The 14,507-nt window shown below is 47.9% G+C and overlaps 1 protein-coding gene across 1 annotated transcript in view; it reads right to left on the bottom strand.

Moving 5' to 3' along the window:
- A2ml1 (alpha-2-macroglobulin like 1) overlaps positions 1 to 14,507 on the bottom strand; it is a 41,147-nt gene that overhangs the window by 8,297 nt on the left and 18,343 nt on the right. Inside the window, exons 16-29 of the mRNA XM_035449021.1 lie at positions 14,247 to 14,441; positions 13,024 to 13,117; positions 12,648 to 12,759; positions 12,074 to 12,302; positions 11,378 to 11,504; positions 9,763 to 9,884; positions 9,178 to 9,229; positions 8,558 to 8,641; positions 6,919 to 7,095; positions 4,389 to 4,470; positions 3,944 to 4,100; positions 2,666 to 2,740; positions 2,100 to 2,262; positions 717 to 928 (exon numbers count right to left, since the gene is read on the bottom strand). Of these exons, the coding sequence (XP_035304912.1) occupies positions 717 to 928; positions 2,100 to 2,262; positions 2,666 to 2,740; positions 3,944 to 4,100; positions 4,389 to 4,470; positions 6,919 to 7,095; positions 8,558 to 8,641; positions 9,178 to 9,229; positions 9,763 to 9,884; positions 11,378 to 11,504; positions 12,074 to 12,302; positions 12,648 to 12,759; positions 13,024 to 13,117; positions 14,247 to 14,441 (1,881 nt within the window). The remainder of the gene's footprint in view (positions 1 to 716; positions 929 to 2,099; positions 2,263 to 2,665; positions 2,741 to 3,943; positions 4,101 to 4,388; positions 4,471 to 6,918; positions 7,096 to 8,557; positions 8,642 to 9,177; positions 9,230 to 9,762; positions 9,885 to 11,377; positions 11,505 to 12,073; positions 12,303 to 12,647; positions 12,760 to 13,023; positions 13,118 to 14,246; positions 14,442 to 14,507) is intronic.

Raw genomic sequence — 14,507 nt, 5'->3', positions numbered from 1 at the left:
CAATGGGCCATGCCCTTCTATATCAATCATTAATCAAGCAAATGGACCTCAGATTTGCCTACAGGTAATCTGATGGAGGCATTCTCTCAGGTGAGGATCCCTCTTCCTAGATGACCCCAGCTTGTGTCTAGTTGACAAAAGCTAACCAGCACACATATAAAAATACAAAGAAAAGACCAAATGCATCTCTGGCATCACTCACATTGTAAAAGGCCCCCAGATCTTAGCATAACTGCCATGTTAGAGACACCATTCTGACCTTAAAACGCAGCATGTTGGCCCCACAAAGCTGCCAAAATGGAAACAAAGACCTTATCCACAAAGACCTAGTCCACAGCTCCCAAAAAAGTCCCTAAATGTACTGACTCCGCTCTCTGGGTTCTGTAGTTCTGCTTCTTGCCAAGTCTGACAACCAGGATGTGGTCTGTGTTTACAAAAGACAAAGGCTCAGAGATGCAGGATTCAGGCAAGGTCTCAGTACAGCTGCCAGCCAGTGATAAAGACTTTCTTTTCTGTTTTAAGAGTGCCCTTGTAGTAGTCTCTGGTGGGCTTATCTGAAAACAACATGTTCACATGACATGCTTTAATTAATCCTTCTGTATATTTTCATATACCTTTTCTCCATTTCTATAGGAGTCTAAGGACCCAGAGGGCAAGGGAGATATTTCTCTATCTCCACAGCTTACCTGGCTATGTCAGAAAAGCTGGATGCTCACCTGAGTGGAAGAGAAGCCCCCATATGCATTGCGTTGCTTGGCCAACCAAGCCACTATGCTAGTGGCCTTGGCTATTTCCTCTTGAGTCAGGCTGTCTTTGATGAGGTGGGCCAACAATACATAGGCTGTAAGCTCTATATCCACCGCCTTAGGCTCAGACCAAGGACTAGTATCTGAAACTGCAGGTTTCTGGCTCCAGTGAATGGATTCTCCTACAGAGAAGAAAGCGTCACTGCAAAGGTTTGCCAAGAACTGACAGACTTTCCCATTTTCACTTAGTAAACATCACACCTTAAAGTGGAGAAGTGGCAGTCAAGAATCAATCGTGGGTTAGAAAATACTTCTTCGAACCAGCTGATTCAATTGGCCCTAAGTATATATGGTGTGTGTGTGTAACTCACTAAGGTGAAGCTAAAGGGTCAATAAATGTTTCTGCTGCAGAAATATTCGAGAACCATTCTTGCTAGTTTATAGGTTCCAATGCATATGCAAATAAGTAGGCAAAAACTTCATAAGAATTTTGTGTGCTTGGGGCATTTGTTGTTGTTGCTGCTGTACAAGGTTTTAGCAATTTTTCATCATTGGCTTCACTTATCCAAAGACTGGCCATTTTGAAAATAAAAATGGTAAGATAGGTATATGAATGCTAAGAAATCCACTAAGGAAGTGGATTAAGTAAAATATACTGGCAAAATTAACCCTGACGATGGGTACCCTGAAAAAAGAACACATGGAGATAAACAGTGGAAGAAGACTGTCTTCAAAAGAAGCTGAGATAATGGATAGCTCAACGAGATAATCAAACTGGAAGAACAAAACGGAAAACATGTGGGCTGCAATTCAAGATGATGCAAAAGAGACAAGATCAATCTAATGGGGAACAGGTGTGTCCCGCCCACTCTCAACAACAGTCAAGTACAAGACAACAAACTCTGCAGAGCTCATATGAGAGGCCAGTGTGGTTCTGGTGGTACTGGTGTTCATATAGATGAAAGCGGAGATTAAATTTCTGCCTCGAAATAGAATCCTACACATATAGATAAAGAAAATGTACTGGTGTTTCGCTTATGACTCTGCTATAACCTCAAATATTACTCTAAATATGCCCAAATTGATCTTAGACCAAATATCTCCAAAACAGTTCTAAAACCCCGGTAAATCTCAACAAATGCATTCATTCCCATGTTCAGAATATGCAATGATGTCTTTTGATGACTGAAATGGACTTTGTCTCAAAACTCTCAATGGTGAGCTTATGACCCAACTTCTACCAAAATAATCCCTGAATATCTGATCTGTGAGGCAGAGGACAGCACGGAAAACGACGGCTAATTTACAGCACACCTTCACAGTCCCAAAGAATGCCTACTACGACCAACACACCTGAGACAGTGGCCTGTTGATCTAACTTGCGAAGAAGAGCACTTCTGATTTCCATGTCTCCAGCCAGAGAGAAGGTATAAGCTAAGAGGGCCTGGGTGTAGAGGTTGCTAGTGGAGGTGACAGACTTCCTGAGGCACTGCAGACCTTGTCTCACCATCGGGTCCTAAAAGGTCAACATGGTCAATTGAATTCATAAGGCATTTCTCCTAAGATGGGAAGCAATAAAGATATCATCATATCGCCCTTGATTTTAACAGAGTGAAGGGTGGACCAGTGGGTCAGTGGATAAAGTCGCTTGCCACCAAGCCTGACGACTTGAGTTGGACATCCAGAGCCCTTGTGGTAGAAGCAAACAACCAACTCCTTCGAGTATCTTCTAATACACACACACACACACACACACACACACACACACACACACACACAAGCACGCACGCACGCACGCACGCACGCACGTGTGCACAGGCACACAGAATAAAATATAAAATATAATGACAGGGTTAAATAGGGACAAAGAAGAATAAATGTCTCCAGGAACAGGCAAGACAAGGAGTTAGAAAACTCACATTGACGGTCTTTCCCATCTCCAGCAGTGCAGCTGTGATGTAAGCAGTCAAGGAAATCTCATCGTCAACACCACCCTAGGGGGAAGCAGGGACAGGGGACATCAGAGCTGCGGCCAACACCTCAAAGAATAATGTGTAGACTGCAAGAAGAAACTGTCTCCCCTGGAGCTTTCTGCAGCCCTGACAGCCCAGGACACACAGTGAGGTAAGAAAGACTGGAATGGAAGCCACAGGAGGAGGCAGCCTGAGAGCGCCAGCTGGGTGGGGGGCACTTAGAGGTGGAGGAATAAGTTTCTCACAGGGAACCCCCACCCCCAACCCCACCCCACCCCAGGAACACGTGCCCAGCCCCTTATCCAGGAAAGATTAAGAGTAACCTTCTCTGCTCAACACGGCTCCTAGAAAGAGCTTCGGAAATTTGAAAAATTTCGAAAGCAGCCTGGTCTACAGAGCTAGTTCCAGGACAGCCTCCAAAGCCACAGAGAAACCCTGTCTCGAAAAACCAGAGGAAAAAAAAAAATAGGAAGAGCACTTGAGTGTGGCCAGCCCATGGGCTGGAGTCCTGGACTGCATGCGAAGAAGGAAATGAACCGAGCGTGAGTGGTCATGTCTCCCTGCTTCCTGATTGCAGACACCATGTGACAAACTGCCTCCCCAGGCTCCCATGCCATAACTTCCCGACACCAGGCCATCAGACCCTGTGCCAAATTAAATCCTTCCTTCCTTACACGACACAGTAGGAGTAGAGGGGTGGGGAGGGGACAGCGCCTTTGGAGTCTGGCTGCAAAGTTTCCACTTACAGAGCAGGGCAGTTCACTGCATCTCTGGGCCTTTGTAAATGATAGTAATAGCAGCGTACGGGTACTTAGCTCACTGATTTGTTGTAAACATTAAGTATCAAACAAATATTGAGAACAGTACCTGGTACAAAAGACAATGGAAAATGGCAATAGCAAGGGACCCAGAGACCGCCTGGTCCAGCGGTCTGAAACTTCAGTTTCTAATGAGATCATCACAGGCCGCCGGCTCACACTCCCAGTTTCCACTCACTGCATCTGGGGTACGAGCCGGGATCTGCATTTCAGCAAATTCCCAACTGATGCTGATGCCCTTGATCTGAACACTAGACTAGACTCCGGAGACTCTTCTCCTTCCATAGACATAAAGACAGAAGACCAGACTGGTAAGCCCTTGACCAAGACCACCCACAGCAGGGCTAGACCTGAAAAGGCACTCCCAGGCACTGTGGGGGCTGCAGGCCCCTCCAAAGATCCCCACCTTCATAGCTGTGTGCAGGAGCTTTCCCACATTGTCGTAGCAGCCACTGGGGAGCTGGTTTCCTGCCATCCACTTGAGGGCATCCTGGATGTTCTTGTCGTCGATAAAGATGAATTTCTGAGCTTGGCCAAAACATTTTGTGACAAAGGCTGTCAACCTACACAGGTGAAGAAAAAATCACAGCAAAAAGAGGGACTTGCCAGATGATGGCGCACAATTCCAGTTTGTTCTGGTTCTAGAAGGGGGCCAAGACACCTAGAAAAGGGTGAACTAAGGCCCTGGGAAAGAGTGAGGGACTTGACCACGTGTGAGCAAAACTAAGCAGCATTGAAGGGCAGAGCCTGAGAGCATGAGGAAGGAGATTGCAGGGAGAGATGGGGAGGAAGCGGGTGCTTCAAGAGTTAGGTTCGGGAGGGGGGAACCTGTGGGAAGCAGGCAGTGTTACCATGTGTTGCCATTTCCATCCTGTTCCCCAAAGGCGCTGTATGAACCATTGCTGTGTTTATACATCAGTTCCTGCTGGTACCCTGAGGAACCAAGATGTGATTTTAGATGTCATGACAACGTCAACTCACATCATCAAGATTTTCAAGGAAAAAACAGTACTCAATTTTATATGGAGAAACAAAAGACCCAGGATAGCCAAAACAACCCTGTACAATAGAGGAACATCTGGAGGCATCACCATCCCTGACTTCAAGCTCTATTACAGAGCTATGGTCCTGAAAACAGCTTGGTATTGGCACAAAAATAGACAGAGAGACCAATGGAATTGAATTGAAAACCCTGATATAGACCCACACGCCTAAGAACACCTGATTTTTTGACAAAGAAGCTAAAATTATATAATGGAAAAATGAGAGCATCTTCAACAAATGGTGCTGGCATAACTGGATGCTGACATGTAGAAGACTGTAAATAGATCCATATCTATCGCCATGTATAAAACTTAAGTCCAAATGGATGAAAGACCTCAACATAAATCCAGCCACATTGAACCTCTTAGAAGAGAAAGTAGGAGATGCCCTCGAATGAATTGATACAGGAGACTGCTTCCTTCCTGAACATAACACCAGTAGCACAGACACTGAGATCAACAATTACTAAATGGGACCTCCTGAAACTGAGAAGCTTCTGTAAGGCAAAGGACACAGTCAGTAAGATAAAATGGCAGCCTACAGAATGGGAAAAGTTATTCACCAACCCCATATCTGACAGAGGGCTGATTTCCAAAATATACAAAGAACTCAAGAAGCTAGTCTCCAAAACACCAAAAACTCCGATTAAAAAGTGGGATACAGAACTAAATAGGGAATTCTCAATAGAGGAATCTAAAATGGCTGAAGGACACATAAGAAAGTGCTCAACATCCTTAGCCATCAGGGAAATGCAAATCAAAACAACTCTGAGATACCATCTTACTCCTGTCAGAATGGCTAAAATCAAAAACTCCAAGGACAGTCTAGAGGATGGAGATTGCTAGAAAGGATGTGGAGAAAGGGGAACATTCCTCCACTGCTGGTGGGAGTGCCAACTTGTACAGCCACTTTGGAAATCAGTATGGAGATTCCTCAGGAAAATGGGAATCAGTCTACCTCAAGATCCAGCAATTCCACTCCTAGGCTTAGACCCAAAAGATGCACATTCATACAACAAGGACACCTGTTCAACCTTGGTCATAGCAGTGTTGTTTGTAATAGCCAGAAACTGGAAGCAGCCTAGATGCCCCTCTACGGAGGAATGGATAGAGAAAATGTGGTACATTTACATAATGGAGTACTATTCAGGAGAAAAAAAAAAACTATGGAATCTTGAAATTCGCAGGAAAATGGATGGAACTAGAGGAAACCACCCTGAGTGAGATAACCTAGTCACAAAAAGATGAACATGGTATGTACTCACTCATATATGGATTTTAGACATGGAGCAAAGGATTACCAGATACAATCCACACCACCAGAGAAGCTAGGAAATACAGAAGACCCTAAGAGAGACATACATGGTCCCCCAGAGAAGGGGAAAGGGACAATAGCTCCTGAGATAATTGGGAGCATGGGGGGAGGGAAGAGGGAGTTAGAAGAAAGAGAAGGGGAGAAGAGGAGGTCATGAGGGAGCAGGAAGACTGAGTCAGGGGAAGAATAGAGGAGAGCAAGAAAATAGATACCATAATAGAGGGAGCCATTATAGGTCTAAAGAGAAATCTGGCACTAGGGAAATGTCCAGAGATCTACAAGGAGGACCTCAACTAACAATCTAAGCAATAGTGGAAAGGCTTCCTTAAATGCCCTTCCCCGATAATGAGATTTATGACTACCTTATATGCCATCCTAGAGCCTTCATCCAGTAGCTGATGGAAACAGAAGCAGACACCCACAGCTAAACACTGAGCTGAACTCCTGGAACCCAGTTGCAGAGAAGGAGGAGTGATGGATGAGCAAAAGGGTCAAGTCCAGGCTGGAGAAACCCACAGAAACAGCTGACCTGAACAAGGGGGAGCTCATGGACTCCAGACTGATAGCTGGGAAACCAGCATAGGACTGTTCCAGACCTCCTGAACATGGATGTCAGCTTGGAGGTCTGGGCAATCTATTGGGCCTCTGGTAGTGGATCAGTATTTATCCCTAGTATACAAATGGACTTTGGGAGTACACTCCACATAGAGGGATACTCAACCTAGGCACACAGGGGAGGGCCTAGGCCCTGCTCCAAATGATATGGCAGGCTTTAAAGATCCCCCGTGGAAGGCCTCACCCTACCCCTAGAGCAGAAAGGGGATGGGATAGGGGATTGGTGGGGAGCAGGGGAGGAGGGGAGGGAGAGGGAACTGGGGTTGACATGTAAAAGAAGCTTGTTTTTTTAATTTAAAAAAAAGATTTTCAAGGATGTGGGACACTTCAGAAACTGAACTTCTCTATTGCTTATCACCTACTGTAAGCTTTCCAGAAGGGTGTACAATGAAGAAAAGTCTAACTTACCTTTCTCCAGGAAGCCTACTGCCCGAGACCTGATCTCCTCAGTCAGCAGCCCTGTCTTCTCCAGGTACTGCAAGACGTAGATGATGGGAGCAAAAATGACCATGTTCTGCTCCCCGCAGCCACTGGGCATCTGCACCAGACCATCTAGGTGTTGGAGAGCTGTGCCCATGATGTCTCCTGCGATCCAGATAGAGAAATAAAGGATATGGTAGCTGTCCTGGATCTCACTCTGTAGACCAGGCTGTCCTTGAACTCAGAGATCTGTCTGTCTCTGCCTCCCAAGTGCTGGGATGAAAGGTGTGTACCACCAACCACCACCTGGTCAAGTACAGGGATTTTAAGTGGACATGTTGCCAGAGATGTTGCAAGTGACATAACAAAACCACCATCCTTAGCCTTAATATAACCTTAACACCTAAGCTCCTCAACTGCACATAAATTTATCCCCAAATAAGCACATTCCTCCCAGACACCCATAGTTACAGGTACTTTCTCCAATTCACACCTACTGACACAGCACACACACCCACAAGCCAGCTAGCAGGATACTGTGACTCCTTTGTGTTTTAGACATTAGTTAGGTTCAATTCAAATCTACAAACATGTACTCGACATCAACTATGCTGAAGGAATTTGTCAGAGACAGAAAGACACGAGCCATGTTCTCAGAGTGAAGACGGATCTCATGTGTAGCAACACTGGAGGGGAATGTGCGCAGTAGCCCGGTTACTGATAGGTCACGGTCACAACAGAGAAAGTGACCTGGAAGGGATCTTGGCAGGGGTGAGAGACTAAAGAAAGTACTGACGAGTACCCAGCTCCTGCCAGGTGCTAGATACTGTGATGACAACTCTATGACACAGGTCTTAGTCCTATGTCAGTCCTGAGAGGTGGTTACTATCACTGTTTCACAGACGGGTAAGAAGGCTGGGTCATCTGTGACCTTGTTTGGTTCATGGAGGGGTTTGGTGGCAAGATGAACGTGTCAAACGCCATGTCTGCTCATTCCCCCTGTTCTCCCTAAGGAGTGGCGTACACTGTGCACTGTCTGTGTGAACATGGCTGTTGTTACCTTCTGAGCTGAACATAGATGCTTCATTGTTAAATGGCTGCAGCAAACATTTTATCTTTTCTCTACCCAGGTTATAGATACCTTAGACCCAAATACATATCAAACTTCCGTAACAGCTAGCTTCCTCCTGCCCCAACGCCTCCATTGTTTAAAAGGTTTTATTTTTATCCTGCCTCGATTCCTTCATTTTTAAAAAAGATATGTTTTATTAGTGTGTGTGTGTGTGTGTGTGTGTGTGTGTGTGTGTGTGTGTGTGTGTGTGCACGCAGGTACCCTCAGAGGCCAGAAGAGTGCACTAGATCTTCTGGAGCTATAGTTACAAGCAAGTTTGAGTCAACTGACAGGTTGCTGGGCCCCCTGGAAGAGCGGAATGTGCGCTTAGCCTCCAGGTACAAACAGCACCTTCATTTGAATCTGCATTTGTAGCCCCATCTGGTACAGGACTTGCTTTCCTTCTTTCATTCCTTCAGATCTCGGATACTTGCTTCAGGTGCACATGCTGCCCCGCTATGCCTCTGCAGCCTCTGGCCCACCTTGTACCTTGTCCTTTCCAAGCAAGCTGCTTACCCAGAGCAGTAATGTGAGCCTTGGCGGAGTCGGGAACAGTATCCTCAGGGAGCTCCAGGGAGACAGAGTCTGAAGCCACCTCTCCTGTGACCACATAGAAAAGGTGACATGGATGGTGGGGTCCTGGGATTCTGAGTCAAGTCCTGTGATCAAGGGTTTTCTACTCCCAGTGTGTTCCAGTATTTTCTATGGGGTGGCATGCAGCTGGGTTTAAGCGGATTCACAGTGATTTTTGCTGAAAATGAAACTCAAGGAGTCACACATGGGCTCCTTAGAATTTTCCTTTTTGTAAAATCCTGCCTTTCAGTTCCTTGATCCCAGCAGGGGTAACAACCTAGCCAGCCTCTCTTTTCACTTCCAGTCTGTGCACTCCTCTGCCTTGTTTGTTTGTTTGGTTGCTTGGTTTTGGTTTGGTAATAAGGTCTCTCTCTGTGTGGCCCTGGCTAGCCTGGAACTCCCAGTTTAAACCAAGCTGACCCCAACCTTGTGATCCTCCTGCCTCTGCACTCAACTGGGATTACAGGTTGCACCACCACTTCCAGCGCCACCCTCCTTTTGTGTGTGAACATCACCTGTTGCCCAAGGGACATCTTCCTAGCCACCCGTTCAGGTCCACCCACCTTTGGGACACAACAGTGAGCTGTGAGTCTTCTCCACAAGGATGCCTTCAGGCTGCACGATACAACGGAGGGAGCATCAGATGAACAGCATGATGGGAATAGAAGGGGAAGGACAGGGAGAAGGCCCTTCCCAGGGTCCCATGCTTCCCTCAGAATGAAAGAAAAGGGAGATTTTCTTTGAAGCATAGAAGTACCCTGTCTCGATCCCAGGATGGGCTCGTTTTATAAACATCTTTCCAGACACAGCCTACAGCTAGGGAAACCTTTAGAAAAGTTTTTAGAAGCAAGGTTCAGTAGGGTTTGCAATGGGTTAAAAAAGCAACTGATGAGGTCATGAGTTTTAATAAGGGAAGCTAACATTCGCTTGAGTGTTTGCAGTGAGCCTGGCATCACATTGAGCACTCCCGTGGGCCCCAGGCATGGGTTAGGCAAATGGCTAAGATAGAAGGGCCAAGGGAGAAGAACACAGAAACTCCCAGGCTGCAGGTAGAGTGTGAGGGCTGTGAAACTGACTGGCAGGGTGGGGCACTGAGCATCCTGTGTGGTTGTCATCTCCACCTGATGCCAGTCCTGAGAGACACTCACCTTGACAAGAACTGGCTTGATGAGCGTGTCGCTCTGGCCTCTATTAGGGACAACCCCCTTCCGGCCCCCACAGAGTTCATTGCTGTCTACAGTTTTGGTGCTAATAGTGAAATTGACATGACCTGAGGGGAGATAAAGGAAGGGGAGTGTCAGCCTAACAACCAAGGGGCCAACGAGGCCTCCTCCCCTTTAGACTCTCAAACCGGCATGGCCCAACCATCACCTGGGACCGTGTCACAGTGCAAGCTCTAGCTCAGAGGCCTGGTGTGCAGCCTGGATTCTGCACTTCTCAGGTATTCCTGGGTGACACAGTGATGAGGAGGCAGTATGAAAGGTGACTTGTAAGGGTACAGGAGCCCTGCGTTTTAATGGTTACCTCCTTTGGTGTGTGGGCTGGGTTGAGTGACTCCATTGAATAGGGTAGGATGTTTGGCTTTTTTGTTTGTTTGTTTGTTTTTGTAGTTTTGGTGCTGAGGATGGAACTACTGGCCTTGTGACACACACTAGGCCATTAGTCTGCCATTGAGGCAGGTCCCCAGCCCCAGTGACTCGAGACCAAGCAGAAGCAATGGGCTAGGTCTTCTGATGCTCACACAAAGGCTGCAGGCTCTCTCTGGTGTGCAGACTTGCCAGCCATGGGCTCTGGAGAAGGACTGCTGCTTTGTGACAAAGCTGCCCAGAGAAGACTCCTATGAGTCATGGAATGGGGGCTCCAGCTCACAACGGAAGCTAAGAAAATGGTGTTCAGACCGTGAGCCTGCCAGAAACAGGGCCTCTGAAGTGAGCTCAGAAGCAGATCTTCTCTCAGGTCTTCAGGTGAGACCACAGCCTTGCCAGACCTCAGTGCCACATAAGCCAGGTGTGGTCACATATGACTATAATCCCAGCACAGGAGCTCGAGGCTTGGATCTGAAGCTCAAGACTGTCCTCAGCTACACAGTGAATCTGAAGCCAGCCCGGAATATATGTAGCTGTGTGTAAATAAATAAATAAATGTTTGTTCTTCCAACCCATTAAGTTTTCCAGTAGTTTATGACTATTAAATCATCTTTTGGTTGCAGGGATTTACTCCGTGGGAGAGAGCCAGTGGGTCGGTATGAAGATTAAATGAGTTAGTATTGGGGCTGGAAGGATGGCTCAGTGGTTAAGATCTCCAGCTGCTCTTGCAGAGGACCCAGGTTCAGTTCCCAACACCCACAGGGTGACTCACAACCATCTGTAACTCCAGTTCCAAGAACTGATGCCCTCCTTCTGACCGCCCGCCACAAGCTCCTGCTTGCACATGGCACATGGATGTACACTCAGACACTGACACATAAAAATAAGTATTTTCTAGAAATGGGTTAAAACATTAAAGCAGCTGGGACAGTGTCCATCCCATGTGGGTCCTTGTCCAGGTCTAAACACTGAAGCTCTTCCTTCACACTCTGAATATTCTAGATTGGGTACTTTTGTTTGGTCTTCTCTTGGAGCCTTTGCTTATTTACATGTCACAGCCTCAGGAGGGACAGGGTAGCGGCAAATGAAAAGGAGCAAAGCAGAAACAAGCCAACAAAGCAGGAAAACACAGAGGTCTCTGTCCTGTCGGCTTCCCAGTCCATTAGTCCTCTCTTACCCAGCTTGACAGCCGTGATGTTCCAGTGAAAGGTCTTTGCTTCGTTGGCACCCAGGCAGCTGGAGGCCTGATAATCTGTCCCTGAGTCCACATGGTACTCATCTGATGGGGCCAGGCGAGTCTGAACCTGCACGATCAAGAAGTAAAAGGTATGAGTGGAACATGATGGTGCAGGCCTGTAAACCCTGACGCCTTGGAAGGCCCGGGCAGGAGCGCACAGGAGCGCAAGTCCAAGTCAGGGTTGGGCTACCGAGTGAGTTCAAGGCCAATGGGAGCAACTTTGTGAGCCTCTATCGCAAAGTAAAAAGTAAAAAAGTAGGCTGGGAGGTGGGAATTCAGCGAGAGAGGACAAAAATGCATTCATATACGGAATTGTCAAAGAATAAATATATGAATAAATAAAAAAGAGTGCGGGGATGTAGCCCAATGGTCAAGCATTTGGCTAGGGTGCTTAAAGCCATGCGCTCAACTCACAGTATGAAAGAAGGGAAGAAGGGAGAGGGAGGGGAGGGGAGGGGAGGGAGAGGAGGGGAGGGAGGGGAGGGGAGGGGAGGGAGGGGAGGGGAGGGGAGGGGAGGGTGACCTAGGGACTCAGGGCCCATAACTCCAACAAGGCATCTCCAAGGAAATCCGGTATGCTTCCACTTTAGAGAGGGACTTGAGGAGCGGCAGTCCTTCGGGCATCCTCACTCTCACCCTCATGGGGTCCTTGAGATAGTTGAAGACCGTGGCTGTAAGGCGGAAGGATTCTCCACGAACGACCGAGTAAGGCAGCACCAGGTCAACAAAGAACGGCTGGAAAGCACTCATCCCAACAGTAGACGAAAGGCCGAAGCCTCTGGACTGGGAGGTGCAGAATGTCATAGCCTTCCACTCAGTGATGGTGTCGGGAACTGTGACCTGGACCACCTTGTTTCCCGAGTTACTGTGAACACAAGAACCCAAGTGAGGTACTGGACCCAGCGCGTTCCAGAGGATTGATCTGCAATCCTACAGAAAAGTAGAGGCGCCTGCCCTGGCTGTGAACCTCGGGTGAGGGGTATGTGCAGACGTGGGAGAAGGGGTGGCTTGTGGCTTGCCAAAACGGGCACTTTCGGTGGTTCTAAGCATCAGTGTGGACTTGGGGCGAGCATGCGGTGCGCGCTACGTGGGTGTGAGGTGTGAGTCTGTTCTGAGCGCTTGCTTTGGGACCCCAGGGGAGGAGTTCCTGACACTGAGACTCTCGAAAAGACGGATCTGAGTTTTCTGCAGACTCTACCGCATCGCTTACCCGATCGGAAACAGTTCCCACAGCCAGGTCTCTGGGAAGTACTGGCGGACCTTAGAGCCCTGTGTCTGCGGTGATGGCGAGGCGAACTCCTTGTTCGGGGCACCACCGCCACCTACTGACGAGGATTAGAAAACAGAAGATTCTTTATGAGCAACACTGCTAGTAAGAAACTCAGAGCAAACCAGAGAACCTATACAAAGCAAAGGACCGCCAAAGAGAGGAGAGGCAGAAAGTTCACTGGCGAAGTACGGACCAAGAGCTGTGGCCAGATAACGGACAGAGAAGGGACCCAGGCTTCAAAGGGATAGACTCAGCCCAAGGGCAGAGGAGGTTGTCAGAATCCCGGAGGCCCAGAGTGGCATCTTACTTATCTTACTTCCGCCCATGGTAGTGCTGTAGTGTGGAGGGTGGTGACTGCAGTCTACTGGCTTCTTGATCTTGGCATTTGATAGGATTTTCAAGCCCATGTCCTGGTGAGCACCCAAAGGACCAACAAATGAAATGTGAAGGGGTCTTTACCCCACGCCCAGACCCACAGCCAAGGAGTTCCGCCCTCAAAGGTTTGAATCAAAATATGCTTTTGTTATTCATGGTGAGACCAGTGGTTATCACCGGGCATTCAGCCACAGGGACCAGACTGTTTATTAGGTCACTTGTGGTTTGGGTGTGCAGCTCAGTGACAGAAAGCACAAGTGGCATTCGGGGCCCTGGGTTCCATCCCCCAAACAACAAGGAAAGGAGGATAACATTGCATGAGACTTCAATGTGACTAATGAGGCCTAACTAGCTCAGTCTTAAATTCATCAAAACTAGAGATGCTTAGGCTTCTCTCAAATGTCACTGTGTCCTCAGAATTTGGCTTCTGAGGGCAGAGACCACACCAGCTTAATCAGTCCTACAAAATACAATGAGTGCTATGGAAAGGCAAGCATTAGAAAGAGCACACGGATGAAGAAGACGTGGTCTCTGACCTCAGACATCCCCTGGTTAGACCTGGCTCACACAGCAGCCCAAGCCCTGCTTTTTTTTTTTTTTTCTTTTTTGGGCTATATATTTTCCCTACTCTCCTTCCCTCCTCCCCTCTCCCCTTCCACCCCCTCTCCTGCCCCCCAACACTCCCAATTTACTCAAGGGATCTTGTCATTTTCCCCTTTCTAGACGGATCCATGTCGGTCTCTCTTAGGGGCCTCTTTGTTACCTAGGTTCTCTGGGGTTGTACCCTGTAGGCTGGTTGTTCTTTGCTTTATGTCTAATACCCTCTTGTGATTGAGTACATATTACCCAAGCCCTGCTCTTAAAACATGTATAAACTGTTCTATACAATACAGACATCTGGGTTACCTCCCCCTCCGTTCCTTCTCAAGTGTCCCCTGAGAGGGCCACAGAAACAGTTCTAAGACAGCCTCACACAATGGTTCTTTCACCAGACAAGTTCTCCAGGCAGAAGAGCCCCGTGAGACTGGCCACATGACAGAGCCTCTCCCACAGCCCTTCCTGCCAGTGCCCATGCGAGCCGCTCTGCTGTCTCAGATGTGGGTTTCCCTTCCCTGGTTCCCACAACCACCATTTTCAAAAGAACAAAAGTGTCAGGGCATCCACCTGGAAGAAACTGAACAGGTCCGTGCCTTCGGAGAACCAGGGTCTCCAGATGATGGAGTGCCTGCTCAGTCCCTCTCTGGGCACAGGATCAATGAGGGGTTGAGGAAAGTCCCAAGGGCCGGATGCTGGGCACTCGTCATATTCAGCCACTTGGTAGGGGTAATAATTGTACCAGGATGGAAACATCCCATAGACCTGCGATGAGGGGAGGAGAACAAGCCCGACTCAGTGCAGCCGGTGGGAACCACTCCCATTCTGCTG

Source organism: Cricetulus griseus, chromosome 8 (genome assembly GCF_003668045.3).
Source record: "Cricetulus griseus strain 17A/GY chromosome 8, alternate assembly CriGri-PICRH-1.0, whole genome shotgun sequence".
Taxonomy (NCBI): Eukaryota; Metazoa; Chordata; class Mammalia; order Rodentia; family Cricetidae; genus Cricetulus; species Cricetulus griseus.
Note: the sequence above shows the minus strand (reverse complement) of the source record. Positions and strands in the feature narration are given on the sequence as shown.